The sequence below is a fragment of the Onychostoma macrolepis genome, chromosome 19 (genome assembly GCF_012432095.1).
Source record: "Onychostoma macrolepis isolate SWU-2019 chromosome 19, ASM1243209v1, whole genome shotgun sequence".
NCBI classification, from domain to species: domain Eukaryota; kingdom Metazoa; phylum Chordata; class Actinopteri; order Cypriniformes; family Cyprinidae; genus Onychostoma; species Onychostoma macrolepis.
In genome coordinates this window covers 33,615,527-33,631,468 of record NC_081173.1, presented here as the reverse complement: position 1 = coordinate 33,631,468, position 15,942 = coordinate 33,615,527, and the positions used below count along the sequence as shown (strand labels likewise).

The following is a 15,942-nucleotide window of genomic DNA, read 5'->3' as shown; positions in this document are numbered from 1 at the left end:
GAGCGGAACCTTAACTATAAGCCTACCCTGGATAAAAGAGAAGAAGATGGATGAGGATGATAATTGCCATCCAGTGACTGGTTCTTCCGAGCACTATGCTCTATCTGACAAGTTCCACGAGGCCAACAGTAAGGATAAGCGAGACACACTTAAAAAGATTCAGATTGTCCCAGAGTTGGCTGGCAGAGTGAACACACAAGCTGCAGAACAACTTTTCGCTGGAATGCGTAAGAACAACTATTTCTTGAATATGATGTCTCCCACCACCCACATGTTTCTTGTAAGAAACATTTTGCACATGCAAAACAAAGAAAAAAATGGATCCATGCTGTCAAAAATACAAAAGGACCTTGGGCATCCAAAAACGACTATAAACCTCCAAACTGATTTGTTTGGACGTTTGGTTGTAGGTAGGTTTATTACATGTATACTTTGAACCTTATCTCTTATTTGCTATTTACAAATCATTATGTCTTTTATGTGTCTTTTAAATAAAGAGAACAGGGCTCCTGAAATGACCAGACTACATCTGATAAAACCTAGCAAGGCTTGCTGGGGAAAGCCACTGACTCAATCACAGCGTAAACTGGTAATATAGCTAAACAGTTATTAATTGCACAACTGCAGTCCTCTATTATGATTAAATTTTAGATTTTGCATTTTCATTTATGCATTCAGACAGTCATATCCTAAGCAACTTACAACTGATTCGTCATAGAGCCAACAATATTCACTGTGTGCAACGCCAGGTCTTTTAGAAGACTAAGACTACTAAGAATCTGTTTTGTAAGTAATAAAACATTTCTGTTCTCTTGACAGATGGCTCAAGTTCGTTCTGCAAATGCTGATGATGAAGTAGCACTTGTGGGCTCTATTGTCATAAAACAGAAAGACTTAATAACACTGACAAACCTTTGCGAGGTGGAAGGAAATGTAAGAAACAGACAAAAACATGAGTCAAAACTTAAAATCATAATAAATAAAATAATGTCCATTTCAAAGTAGCTAAATGTTGATATTTTTCACACAGGTGCTGAATTCCTGCTTCTGTGTGCTGCAACAGATTGCACTCTCCCAGGTTTAACCTCAAAGTTTGAGAACATAAATAAATTCATTTTGTTCAATTTATAACAATTTTCTTTTTGCGGCCAGAATGTGGACATCTATCCAGTTGACAGCCATGCCATAGTGACATGGTTGCCACCAATTTGTGCACATCCCATGGACCACTTACCTGTAAGGATCACTGACATTTGTAATGTCTTTAAACATTAAACATACTATATACTATAAAATATTTTTTTTTATATACATGTAGCCTGAAATTATGAGCAAGGATGCTGTGGTCTTCCCATCTTGGGTACCAGGGCATTGGATGCTGTGTGTGAGTCTGCTTTAATGTTGCGATACATAAACATACAATACCAATTGTTGTGCAAACTGAAATCAGCGGCATATTTCTGATTATTTCCTTGATATTATGCGTTTCCTAACAACTAACACAGGGTGAAAACATTTTTTCAGATCATGAAGCCAAAATTGCGTGAATTGTATTTTCTCAATTCCCTGCAAACTCCAGGTTTTGGAGATGGCACTTACATTGCCATATACAGGTTTGCCTGTTACAGAATTTTGTGTTCTCTTGTTCTATGTTCAGTTCTTTCTTTTCTTTTTTTTTTCCCATTGGCTTTTTTCTCATTGCATACAATTTAAGAAACACTTTACTTGCAACACACTTTAATTTTAGGGTCATATATTAATTAATTTTGTGCATCCCTGCATTAACAAGAAATCCATGGGAAAAATAAAGGCGGGACAGTTCCTGTTAAACTCTGCCTTTATTATTTTCTGTTCTATTTCAAATTTACTTGGTAATCATATGTAGTATTGCAGGGTAGTTATCTTTTAAAAACCCTGTTTGATTGGCTGTTTGTAGTGTATATCTTAATGTGTTGGGTTTTTTTCTTTTTTTTTCTTTTTTGGCTGGGGGGCATTCATTTATTTTGACAGAGAAATTGCTCAGAGCCTGTGTCCTGGGACATGGACAGAATTCTATTCTGAGGACCTTGGGGTATGTTTCATTTGACACCAAATGTGATTGAAAATTTTTATGAATTAGGAATTTAGTGGTACTAGTTAAAAATGATATATGTAATTTACTTATATCTAGGATATACCTCGACAAGAGAGAGTCTTGCAGCTGTGGAGTTTTCATTCTAATGGTAGGATCAATGGCTACTATTGATTCTGCAGGTGCCATGTCAGAATTAAACCCATGTGCAGTTATTAATACATAATTCATGTTGCAGTATGTCATCTTGGGGGGCACATTTGACTTTTCAGAGGTGGGTTTTCCAAGCTCATTAAAAAACATTCTGTAAGTTTAAGAATTGTTTTGATAAACTTGTGCTTTTTCCAACTACAGTCAGACATACCAAGTATAAGAAGATGGTGGTCTGTCCTTTTGCTGAAGAAATTCCCACCAAGGTGTTTGTTTCTTTCTTTCTTTCTTTTTTTTTTTTTGTTATTTTTATTGTTATTAGTCCTTTTCTAAAAAATAATGACAAGGATGGCAAAATCCCTTTACAGTTAGTGTGACTTTTAGTTGTCATATCTTCATGCAATGAAACTTGATATACTGTATTATTAATGTGTTTTTATGTCATAAATTTATCCAGATCGGTCATGGAAATCCAGCAAAGAAAGAGAAGGCGGACTGACAAGCCACACAAAACTGGTATGATTTATTTAGTTTGAGGTGCTCTATTATTTATAGTAAATGTTGACTGTCATTTACTGATGTTCTTCATTTGTCCCTTCATAGTGGCAACTGTTGACCAACCCCTGAACATACAGGAGGCGTGTATTTGTTATTACTCAATTGTTGCCTTTTTAATGTCGATTCATGCCTTTTTTTTTTTTTTTTTTTAAAAACTGAGTCCTAGTGTCTGAACTAGAGTAAAGCTAGAATTTAATTATATTAAAATAACGTTTCAGTAAAGAGTTCCACAAGTTTTAAATACCTTTAGTGTGAAGGTGTGTTGCAGTTTTCATGAGGTTAGAAAAATATAAACATGATACTTGAATTTTCTGAGAAACTGAAATGATATTGGTAGACAATTATAATGAAGTGAAGTGTAATATGTTGTTTACGGTTTATTTTCAGGCATGTCATGCATCCTAAGGACAAAAATGTGTACTCAAAAGTGTGTTAATAACACCCACAATACGTAAATACTGTACTGATAATATAATAAAAACAGTCAATATTTTTTTTGCCAAGCATTGCAAGCAGTTGTACTTTGCACAAACACACACAAGTAAGCTGAGATATGTACCACATCCTGTTTGAAAAAAAAAGGAAGTGTATTAATGCAGTTAGAAATAATGACTTATAACATCTTGACGAGTAGCATGAGGAAGAAAACAGCGTTTTAGATTGCAGTCTCAAGATACAACTGACACCTGTGATTTCTGAGACACACATACACAGACGAAGGATAGGGTAAGCTTATATATGTCATTGTATATTCTGATCCATGGAGTTTTTAGTTTATATGCTGGTGGTGGGGAATGTCAGCATGAAAGAACACAGTGTGCCTTTGCTTCACTTCATGTGGGATAATTGATTGTATCTGTATTTTGATAGTTTATTACTTTTATTCTGATACCCTTTCTTTATATATAGTCATATTAAATGTTTTAATAATAAAACATTTTAAAGGCGGTATGTAAAAAACCACCGGCACTCTTGCTTGTGTGATATTACTTAATTAAATATTTTTTAAAAAGTCATACAGGAATATTTTTTTATTTCATTGCTTGTATTATAGGGACATTCTAATTGCAATGTAGGCTTCATCATGTAGTGAATGCTTTTGGACTCTCAAGACGTCAAAAGTAGCGCTTGAACCATTTTGCGTGTAAAATTATGAAAATTTGCTTGAGCTTGTGAGCAGCTCATTACAATATTGAGTCTGATCAATTGCCATAATTTAGTTTGTGCATTATCTTGTGTAGAGAATTTTAATATTTCATTTGCATGATAAGTTTTACATAATAAAACAACAGTAATAATCTAAAGGAGGATGGTAGTTTGTACAAAGGGGATGCTTTTTGACTTTTTTTTTTTTAATAGTTGGGTGTTCACACCACAGGAACTCAGAACAAATTGTTTTAGGAATGCCTTTTGGGCAGTGGTGTAAGTTTGTCTTAAAATGCAGTGGGGTTGCTTTAAATATTAAAGGGGTCATATGATGCGATTTCAAGTTTTCCTTTCTCTTTGGAGTGTTACAAGCTGATTGTGCATAGATACAATCCCTAAAGTTGCAAAGTCTCAAAACCAAAGAGATACTCTTTATAAAAGTTAAGACTCTGCCACGCCCCCCTAAAACGCCTCATTCAAACACGCCCCCACATGACTACATCATGATGTGGAACTATTTGCGTAATGCCGCCCAAATGTTCATGTGAAGAAAGGAGGAGTGGTTTCAGTAACCGCAGTAGTGTTGATGCAGCCATGTCAGGGAGATGCTGTGTGTTTCTATACGAAAGCAAAATCACTTTATTTGGCCTTCTGAAAGTAGATGCATTTAGGAATCATTAAGATTATTTAAAACAGAACAGCACAACTCAGATGTTTGAATTTGTGCAACGCATTTTATGGATGACAGTTTCGTGAACCTAGGAGAGGAGGTAATTCTGACTTTGCTATGACAATCTGGCGCTTCTGAATCAGCGACTGTAAGTATGTTTTGTTATTAGTTTAAGTATTTTCTATTGACTGTTCAAATGCTGAGTTTTGCGCATCGTGTGTGTTTGCGTGCGTGCCTGTGAGAGAGAGAGAGAGAGAGAGACAGGGTCACATCACATCACAGTGGAGTCAGCTTTCTTAATTGCGGCTTGTGTACTGCAAATACAGGTGCATCTCAATGAATTGGAATGTCGTGGAAAAGTTAATTTTTTCTTGTAAATTATTTCAAAAAGTGAAACTCATATATTTTAGATTCATTGCATGCAAAGTAAAACATTTCAAAAGTTTTTTTGTTTTAATTTTGATGATTAGAGTTTACAGCTCATGAAAGTCAAAAATCAGTATCTCAAAATATTTGAATATTTACATTTGAGTTTCAATTAATGACCATCCCTACAGTATAAATTCTGGGTATCTCTTGTTCTTTGAAACCACAATAATGGAGAAAACTGCTGACTTGGCAATGATCCAGAAGACGATCATTGACACCCTCCACAAAGAGGGTAAGTCACAGAGGGTCATTACTGAAAGGTGTGGCTGTTTACAGAGTGCTGTATCAAAGCATATTAAATGCAAAGTTGACTGTAAGGAAGAATTTGGGTAGGAAAAGGTGCACAAGCAACAGGGATGACTGCAAGCTTGAGAATACTGTCAAGCAAAGCTGATTCAAACACTTGTGAGAGCTTCAAAAGGAGAGAACTGAAGCTGGAGTCAGTGCATCAAGAGTCACCACGCTCAGACGTCTTCAGGAAAAGGGCTACCAAGCCACTTCTGAACCAGAGACAACGTCAGAAGCATCTTACCTGGGCTGTGGAGAAAAAGAACTGGACTGTTGCTCAGTGGTCCAAAGTCCTCTTTTCAGATGAAAGTAAATTTAGCATTTCATTTGGAAATCAAGGTCCCAGAGTCTGCAGGAAGAGTGGAGAGGCACAGAATCCATGTTGCTTGAAGTCCAGTGTGAAGTTTCCACAGTCTGTGATGATTTGGGCTGCCATGTCATCTGCTGGTGTTGGTCCACTGTGTTTTCTGAAGTCCACAGTCAACGCAGCCATCTACCAGGAAGTTTTAGAGCATTTCATGCTTCCTTCTGCTGACAAGCTTTATGGAGATGCTGATTTTCCACCAGGATTTGGCACCTAACCACACTGCCAAAGGTACCAAAAGTTGGTTAAATAACCATGGTGTTGGTGTGCTTGATTGGCCAGCAAACTCGCCTGACCTGGACTCCATAGAGAATCTATGGGGTATTGTCAAGAGGAAGATGAGACACCAGACCCAACAATGCAGATGACCTGAAGGCCGCTATCAAAGCAACCTGGGCTTCCATACCACCTCAGCAGTGCCACAAACTGATCACCTTCATGCCACGCCGAATTGAGGCAGTAATTAAAGCAAAAGGAGTCCCTACCAGGTACTGAGTACATATACAGTAAATGAACATACTTTCCAGAAGGCCAACACTTCACTAAAAATGTTTTTTTTATTGGTCTTATGAAGTATTCTAATTTGTTGAGATAGTGAATTGGTGGGTTTTTGTTAAATATGAGACTAAATCATCACTTTAAAAGAGTTAAGAACCAATTAAAAGAACCAAAGACTTAAACTACTTCAGTCTGTGTGCATTGAATTTATTTTATACACGAGTTTCACAATTTGAGTTGAATTACTGGAATAAATGAACTTTTCCACTACATTCTAATTTATTGAGATGCACCTGTGAGCATCATCACTGTGTCTGTCACGCGACTCTGTTCTCCTTCCGGATTTGAACTGATGGTAGAACTAAAATACTTTATATTTACTTTGAAAGCTGAAGCTCGCGATTATTGTAAGGTGCATTACATTTCGGCCAATCACAATGCACTGGGTCAGTTGGCCAATCAGAGCAGACTGTGCTTGTCGGAAGGAGGGGCTTTGTAGAAAACGACGTGTTTGAGAGAGGCGAGGCATAGAGGAACTACAATAATGTATTTGAAAAATAATGTGTTTTTTGAATATTAAAGCATGTCAACATATTCTGTTACACCAAATACACAAAATAATGATCTTTGAAATAGCATCATATGACCCCTTTAATAATATTATTAATATTATTATCTACAACTGATTAAATGTATTGCAAAAATAAATAGAGAATGTGAAGCTACGTCACACCGCATTGCATGCTGGGGCACCGCTGCCATTCTGTGAGGATCGCCCTCTGCTACAAATGCTGAAATTAATACAGATACCTGCTTGACTTTTGTTTTGTTTTGTTTTGTTTTGGCCTCTAGAACTTACCAACCATCCCACAATGGCTAACCAAGGTATACCATTTTCTGAAATAATGTGTTTGCTTTAAAGTTTGTAACTGAAGGAAAAAAAATAAACTTAATTTTCTGATAGGTACTAAAAGAAAGCCTGATCATGAATCATCTGACTCAGAGCCACCACTGACAACAGGCAAGTACATTCTGCCCACCCTTAATCTGGCACTATAGTGTAAATAAATAATCACCTTAGAACATCTATATAATGTATTCACAATGTAGCTACAGTACAAAAAATGTATGCGGTCATATCAGGCTTTCTTCAGGTATACCATTTTCTGAAATAATGTGTTTGCTTTAAAGTTTGTAACTGAAGGGGAAAATATATATATATATAATTTTCTGATAGGTGCTAAAAGAAAGCCTGATCATGAATCATCTGACTCAGAGCCACCACTGACAACAGGCAAGTACATTCTGCCCACTCTTAATCTGGCACTATAGAGTAAATAAATAATCCCCTTAGCCTAGAACGTCTAATGTATTCACAATGTAGCTACAGTACAACAAATGTAAAGTGGTCATATCAGACATTTTCTTTATTTAATTATTTTGGAAAGATGCCTTTTGCTCACATTTTGGTATAGTTATACCAGCAGGGGCTAAAAGAACATGATCTTTAGGCAAAAGGTGTTACATACGGAATACATCATTACATATACAGTTTTGTAAAGTTATATACAGGCCTAATATAATTCATATAATGCTTTTATTGAATCAATAATCCTCATTGTGATTGCCTTCTTCATTGTGCACAGATGCGAAGATCATATCGAAGGCAAAGCAAATCATGACAAGAGTCACCGATAACTTAGTCCACACAATCATTATGCACAAAGACATCATTTCAAAGATAAATAAAATGAATACTGTTAACAGAAAGAAGGAAACCATAGGGATTTTTGGAAAATCTGGAGAAGGAAAGAGCTACCTATTAAGTGCAATCTTGGGAAAAAGGAATCTACTGCCGTCTGGTTGTTTTGGTGCCTGTACAGCTGTTCTTACTCAGGTGGAAGCCAATCTGACTGACTCCAACTACACAGCAGAGATCGAACTCTTCTCTAAAGAGGTTTCCTCATTTATATTAATCTTACCATTACTTTAACAAGAGTTTTTAATAAATATGTAAATAAATCAGACTTGAGGAAAGAAATAAAGCCTTATTTTCTATTTGTACTTCTGCAGGAGTGGGAGGAACAGCTCAATAAACTTCATACAATTGTATCAGATGAAAATGCGGAGAGGAATGAGGACTTTGAAATTGCTGAAGAAAAGATCACTGCGCTGTATGGAGCTGATGCAGGCAAGAAAACATTAGAAGAGCTCCAGAATGATGACAAATATGCTGAGATTAAAAACCTTTTGTCCAGCAATAAGAAAACTAAAAAAATCTCAAAAAGTGATGTACGTTTTTTAGGACACTAATTAGTTGAAGAATTAATGGGACCAGGAGGAGAATGTAAAAGCATCAACTTCATCTGTACAAAGACTGATGAGATTGATCCAGTAGCCTTTATGAGGTTAGAATTAGAATTTATTTTTCACTAAGTGAAAGTAAGTAGTATTGCATTTTGAATATCTTATTTTAAATATCATATTAAAAGTTCCAATCTGTGCATATATCATTGAGGTGCGCTCTATGTGCCTAGTAGTTTTTTTTTGTTTGTTTGTTTGTTTTTTTACATCAGAATTGTTGACATGCCTTTGGAGATTTTAAGTTGTTGTTAATCTTGTACATCTTTCAAATCTATTTAATTTATCTGTTTAGAGCTAAACGGCTTACTGGAATTCAAAACTTGGAAGAAAAGGTAGAGAATTAACAAATAAAAAATTCTTGTTTTTGTTGCATTTTACAAAATGTCCCAAATTTCTGAAAAATCATTAGAAATTAAAATGTATTACAAAAAGAAGGCATATAAAATTAAATTATTTATAATAATATTTTATATAAAATATTATCTAAAAATATATTTTTTATAAATCAAGAAAATTAAAAAAGTACACACATTTAACCATTGAAACTGATTTCATGACCTTATAATCATGTTCACATTGTTTTTAATCATTCTTCAGGAAAAGAAAAAAATGTGCGTAAGTCTAAGAAACGAATGTGCCAAGAAAAGTGTGAAAGAAAAGTTTGAAAATTCTGAAATCAAGGTATTTATTGTTACCATAGTTTTTAGTAAATTTGAATTATATGTATATATTTCTTATTTTATTACTTTTTCCTTTTCTTTCTTTTTTTTTTAGAAAAGATTCAGCACTGACAATACTTTTCTTCAAGTATTTAGTGTAAGTTCTAAAGCATTCTTCGACACCAGCTTAAATCTGGAATCTACTGAAACAGGTAAACTCTCCTTGGTACTACACTACAGTACATCATTAGGACACAAAAATCCATACATGAAGTAAAAGTCTGTTCAGTAATTCCTTGAAACATTGTAAATCACTCAGTTTAAAATTGTTATTAGCCAAACAAAGCACTGACCAGATGAATCCAAATCTCCCACTTCTATAGAAATCCCAAAGTTGCAGGATGATCTGAGGAACCTTAACAAGAGCATCAATCGACAACTGACCAGAGAATATATCAATGAAGCAAAGGGAGTTATGTCTCTGATCCAAAGTGTCCAGCTGGATAAAGACAAGAAAGCAGTATACATCAAAATTACACACATTTTACATGCAGATGTTTTCAGAATGTTGCCTATATATATATTATATATTATTATTCACTGCTGTTGTATGGATGTCTTTTAGGCTGAAATGAAAAACAGCATCCGCAAGGAACTTGGAAGCAATCTAAAAAGTGCATTAAGAGAATTTGATGACTATTTTGACAGTGTTTATAAAGATTTTGAGCAGCGTTTATCAGAGGGAGTAGAAAAATCAATTAAATCATGTGTTGATTCCACAAAGGCATTTATAACGCCGGTGAGTGTGACTGAAATGTTGTAAATAATCAGTCTTTTTTTCTTTTGCCCTTTTAACAACTTTTTTGTGTCACTCTGAATATTAATTAACAGATAGCCTATAATAGCCTTGAAGCTTTGTGCAGAAAGGGTGGATGCCACTGTCCAAAAAACAAGGAAAAATTCTAGACCTGAACAAAACATTGACCAAACACCTGCATCAATGCATTGATGATGATTTCCGTCAGGTTTTTCCGTAAGTTCTGTTTTATCATTCCATTTCTCTTCTTTTTTAACATCTCAATGCAAAACTAAAAGCAAAACAAAATTAGAAATGAAGATGTGCTTCAATTACATGTTTTTTCCCCCTATTATTTCCCTCCTCTTGTTAAATGGCATAGAGTCATATCAAAGGTCATCACGGGACAACTTTGTCTCATAAGCCCTGCTTGAGCATCTCTGCTCTACAGTAAAAAGACATTATTATATCTCTTGAACTCCTTTTGGTCCAGAATTTTGGTTCACTTGTTACAGCTGCAGACGTTCACATTTATAAAGCAAACTGTGTGTTTGGGAATTTGGCCAATCCAAACACAATTTCCTTCCTGTAATTTTTGTATCATATTACATCTATAATCTGTATCATCCAGTAAAAATAAACCACAATTGGTTTTCTTTTGGCTCTAGAGTGAGTGGAAAAACAGGGAAGTCAGTGCAGGAACAGATTGATAAATTCACTATCATCCAGAGTGGCTCTGCTAGCCCCAGATCTCCCATAATTCATTACATTCACTACTTCATTAAGGCCGAGGTGAGTTCAGTTGTCCGAGAATCCTCTATTACAATTAAATAGGCTGGTTTTATTAAGCCGTAAGTGCTGAATTATGCAAATAAGCGGTTTCAGTCACTCAATGTTTATTTATTTATTTATTTATTTATTTACTTACTTGCTGTCTTTTTGTTTGTTTTTCCCCCTTCTAACAGGAAACCAAACTGAATGCATCGCTCAAAAGAGACGTTGTTGACATGAAGAAGGAAATCTACTCATCAATCCAAAAAACCATTGTGAGTGAAATGGGTTCTTGCTACAAAGGTAAGCTAGAATTAAAGTTACAATTAATCACAAACTATTTTCATGTAAATTGTACTTTTCATTTAGTGGATAATCCAAAAATCCATTCAAAAATGCATTTCATGAAACACATCCAAGAATTTATTTTCTTGTTCTTATTTGTCTCCATGAGAAAGAAAATGAATGAATACAGAGTGCTGTTTATTTTAGATGCTGCAGCTTTGAAAGGACAAGGATGCTTGAAGAGAATGCAAGATCTGTTACAAAACACGGTTGATGAGAAAAAAGAAGACATGTTTAACAAAGCAAAAATGGAAATGCTTAAGAAGTGTAATGACTTAAAGGTACTGATCTCACATTCATTAGGACAAGCATGTATTCAGATTTAGATTACAATGACTAAACTGAATCTCTTGTTCTTTGTGCAGCTCCACATAACGACTAATCTTCAATCAGGACTAAAGAGAACAATGGATCTCTCACTGTCACAAACCAGCAAAAGCAAATCAATGGGTGAGAGAAAATAGCATCCTACTACACCACAGAAACAAGACAACAAAAAGTGTTTTAAGAGGTTAAATATTGACTTTAATGTCAATCACTGCCTATAGTATAACATCTTATGTCTTTTCTAGATGTCTCCAAAGAGATTGAAGAGCTGGAGGGACTTCTAGAGCAACTGTCTGACTGAAGGTCACCAAGCAAGCAGCACATTTGTATCACATTTTATTTCACAACAAATGTTTATTTTTATTTTCATTTTTTTTCACTCTTCATTTGAAGATCTTCATTTGTTAATTTTTTATCAAATTTTTATTTTAGGGTTGCACAAACTGTATGTTGATTTGTTGTTGTTTTTATCGTAACTTACAGCAAGACATAGAAATCGCATTTAAAAATATAGTAAGGACCTTTATTTGGCAATTCATTTATTGTATAGACTGGAAAGTAATTGCAAAGATCTTTTTGAAAAGTATGCAGTAGTGTCAAAGCAACAGATGTTTTGTTTTATTTTAATTGATTCCCAATTATTTATATTCACGACTTCTAGTATTTGTACAGGCTTTATATTTTTATTTCAATGTAGTAATTAGCAATTCATATTTGTTATGTGACAGCATTAATTAAAGTTTCTTAAGGGTCAAGATCATGTTATCTGCACCCCCTCGCTCCATCAAGCCACTCCCATAATAGCTGTCACCACATTAATGCACGACTCTACATTAGCTGTATTGCATGTGTGTATCACTCTAATACAATTATGAAGTAATTATTTTATGACGAATAAATCTTTCAGTGAGTAAAACTGGCTGCACTCAAAAAAATTATTCGGTCTAAATTGACATTTTATGTAATTCAATTGCATAACAATTTTCCATCCATTTAGATTACATAGTTTTAACATAAACAAATCAATATACTTAATGTGAGTCATATGCATCAGTCATAAGTGAATGAAACAGGTAAGATTTATGTAATAATTCACAGCAAAGTCCCCACACTGCTCAGTGTTCATGTGTTTCCACACTACAGAGTGTTCAAGTAGAATTGAAGCAGTGCAGGATTTAAGCAGATAATTATGTGATGATTGATCATTAATGATGAACAGCTGCTGTTATCAAGAAGAATCACCGAAGAAAAGATAAACGCAAGAACTACAACTGACTTCAGCCACAGCTGAAGATGAAATCAACTGAAATAAAAGAAAACATTAAATCTCTCAAAATCTGATTAAACAGCTTCACAAAAAGCATCAGATTGACCAGATTGACTTTATTTCTGTCAGACTTCTAGAGAAGCTCTTATTGAGAATTAACAGAGGTTTAGATGCTTTATTGTTTTGTTTGAAATCACCATCAAAGAGACCAGTGTTTCCTTTTGTTGAGCTTTTGACCCTTGACATTTTGGTGTTAATATTACACTGGTTGCTTTAATTGTGTGATCATTTAAAACACACTTAGCTTAACCAGCGAAGCTAAGTGCAAAAGAGTTGTGGGTAGATGATTCACTGACCTCGTTCCAAGTCCAATTTCTGATTATATAGACATTATACTGTTTTAGATTTTTTCATAGCTTCATATCCTGTAGTGTTGTAAATATCAGATAATTTGAGTAATTTACAAATCACTTTGTGCACATAAAGTTTTCATCTGTAGCAATACAAAGACCACAGACATCAAGAATCAGTATATGAATTTCAACAAAGTATGGTGACAGTCAAGAAAATATTCAGATGAAACTCTGAACATCACAAAACAAGCTACTAAAAGTCACAACTATAACAGCATACGTAAAATAAAATAGTAAGAAAAAAAAGAAAATAATCAGACAATTCAGATGTGTTGTTTATTCATGCTGCAATGCATGCTGGGATACATGGGAGAGTCTTGCACTATGCTGGTACCCAGCATGCATTGCAACATGAAGCATTTTGTTGACTGTCACCATTGTTGAGATTCATACGCTGATTCTTGATGTCTGTGGTCTTTGCATTGTTACAGATGAAAACTTTTTGTGCACAAAGTGATTTGTAAATTATTTAAATGATCTGATTTTACAAGACTACTAGATCTGAAGCTATATAAAAAATCTAAAGTAGTACTACATCCATACAATCAGATGTTGGACTTAAAATGTGAAAACTCTTTTTTTTTTTTTTTTTCTTAGCTTTGCTGGTTAAGCTAAGCGTGTTTTATATGAACACACAGTTAAAGCAATCAGTGTAATATTAACACCAAAATGTCGAGGGTCAAGAGCCCAACAAAAGGAAACACTGGTCCCTTTGATGGTGATTTCAAACAAAACAATAAAGCATCTAAACCTCTGTTAATTCTCAATAAGAGCTTCTAGAAGTCTGACAGAAATAAAGTCAATCTGGTCAATCTGATGTTGTTTGTGAAGCTGTTTAATCAGATCTTGAGAGATTTAATGTCTTCTTTATTTCAGTTGATTTCATCTTCAGCTGTGGCTGAAGTCAGTTGTAGTTCTCGTGTTTCTCTTTCCTTCGGTGATTCTTCTTGATAACAGCAGCTGTTCATCATTAATGATCAATCATCACATAATTATCTTCTTAACTCCAGCACTGCTTCAATTCTACTTGAACACTCTGTAGTGTGGAAACACATGAACACTGAGCAGTGTGGGGACTTTGCTGTGAATTATTACATAAATCTTACCTGTTTCATTCACGTATGACTGATGGATATGAATCATATTAAGTTTATTGATTTGTTTATGTTAAAACTATGTAATCTAAATGGATGGAAAATTGTTATGCAATTGAATTACATAAAATGTCAATTTAGACCAAATCATTTTTTTGAGTGTCTGTCTATAGCATTATAGACTACACAACATTATTATATTGTTTTTAAATACATTTTAAATGATTATTCTTTTAAATTACTGTCCCTGGATCAGTAGGATACACTTGTAATAAAGTAGCAGTGGCTGGGGCAGATTTTAAGTATCAATTCTGCTTAAAAGATGCGATCTAATCCTGTTTACATGAAACAAGCCTGCTCCCGAGCAGGTTTAAGCTTACTGACTTGTTGCTATGACAGCAAGTCCAGGATGAGCTTCGAAGAACCAAACAATCCAAGATCAAGCAAAATCATCAACAATCAAATCCAGCTAACTGAGTTAGCGACATACGAAGAACGGACCCCTGTTTAGCACATGGCTGGTGATTTGTATTGTTGGCCATGTGCTTGTGTTTTTGTTTTGTGTGAGCACATGGCTTTTGTCTTAGTTTTCTGTGTGTCATGTGCTCTCTTGTCAATTGTCTTGACCCCACCCATCTTGTTTCCTGATTATTGGTTAATTTGCCCCACCTGTGTTTTTCCTCGTTACCCTCCTAATTTGCTCCCTTTATAATCTCCTTGTGTTTGCAGTCCTGTACCAGTTTGTCATCAATATTCCCGTCGAACGTTTCTAGTTCCTGTTCCTGTCTTGCCAGCTGTCCTGTTTTTCCCCTACAGGGTAGTTTAATTTAGTTTGTTTGTTTTGTTTTATTATCAATGAAAAGCCCACAACTCCGTGAAAATAAGAGATACTGTGTTTTTTTTATTTTTAATAATGACAGCAAATTTAAATGTTGAATCCCTAAAATAATGAACTTTATTCTCATAAAGTACAAAAAATGTTATACTGCAAATTAGATTTTATTGTATCAGGTGGATGATAAGAAATAAGTAATATCATCCATCTGAAGGATCTAATGATCCTCAAATGCCACCTGTGTGTACATTACATTCAAGAGAGCAACCATGCATTTGTGTTGTGCTTTACATTCTTTTATATTCATTTATTCTTCACTCATTCAATTAATTTAATAATTTTGTTATTCAATTATATTATCATTTTATATTCAATTAATTATAATCAAATTGTAATTTATATAATCATTTAACCCATTTATTTAAAGCCGTTTTCCTTTGCTATTGCTTGAGGTATAAAATCATTCAGTCTGAGCATTGAAACATACACAACTAAGATTATTCAATAAACTCTGCTACTTTTTTTTTTTTATTATCATCACTTAGTCCTGCTTCTGCTCTTAGATTTACTTGGTCAACTTCCTGACTAACAGAAGACGGTTAATACAGTTTTGGGTACCAGACAAAACTTGCTGTTAATGGGTCTTGGGTTTTAGACAGCCCTGCTGACTAGTAAATTGTATACCGGACAAAACAGAAATTTTTGGACGAAATCTAGCATCCGGGGATGGATCTTACAGTATCTGGCAAAGAGGCATGATCTAACACATCCCTAACATTCAAGCAGAAGTGCACCAGCTTTGACATTTATGTCTAACATTACTGGCCCTCATGTCTGTCATGATTGATCAAACATCCACTGTTAGGTGTTTCTTAACATTGTTAAATGCTTAAGGCT

At 34.6% G+C, this 15,942-nt stretch overlaps 1 protein-coding gene and 1 pseudogene across 1 annotated transcript; both read left to right on the top strand.

The window, feature by feature from the left end:
• The first annotated feature begins 305 nt into the window (after window positions 1-305).
• LOC131525807 (uncharacterized) lies at window positions 306-2,864 on the top strand. Its single transcript, XM_058753765.1, has 13 exons — window positions 306-410; window positions 498-589; window positions 820-933; window positions 1,031-1,078; window positions 1,153-1,236; window positions 1,319-1,384; window positions 1,525-1,613; window positions 2,011-2,071; window positions 2,171-2,222; window positions 2,310-2,345; window positions 2,426-2,487; window positions 2,679-2,737; window positions 2,825-2,864. Exons 1-10 carry the CDS (start codon window positions 326-328, stop codon window positions 2,333-2,335), a joined length of 717 nt encoding a protein of 238 aa, XP_058609748.1. The 5' UTR covers window positions 306-325; the 3' UTR covers window positions 2,336-2,345; window positions 2,426-2,487; window positions 2,679-2,737; window positions 2,825-2,864.
• A 4,958-nt stretch (window positions 2,865-7,822) lies between these two features.
• On the top strand, window positions 7,823-12,335 carry LOC131525811 (uncharacterized; annotated as a pseudogene).
• The last annotated feature ends 3,607 nt before the right edge of the window (window positions 12,336-15,942 follow it).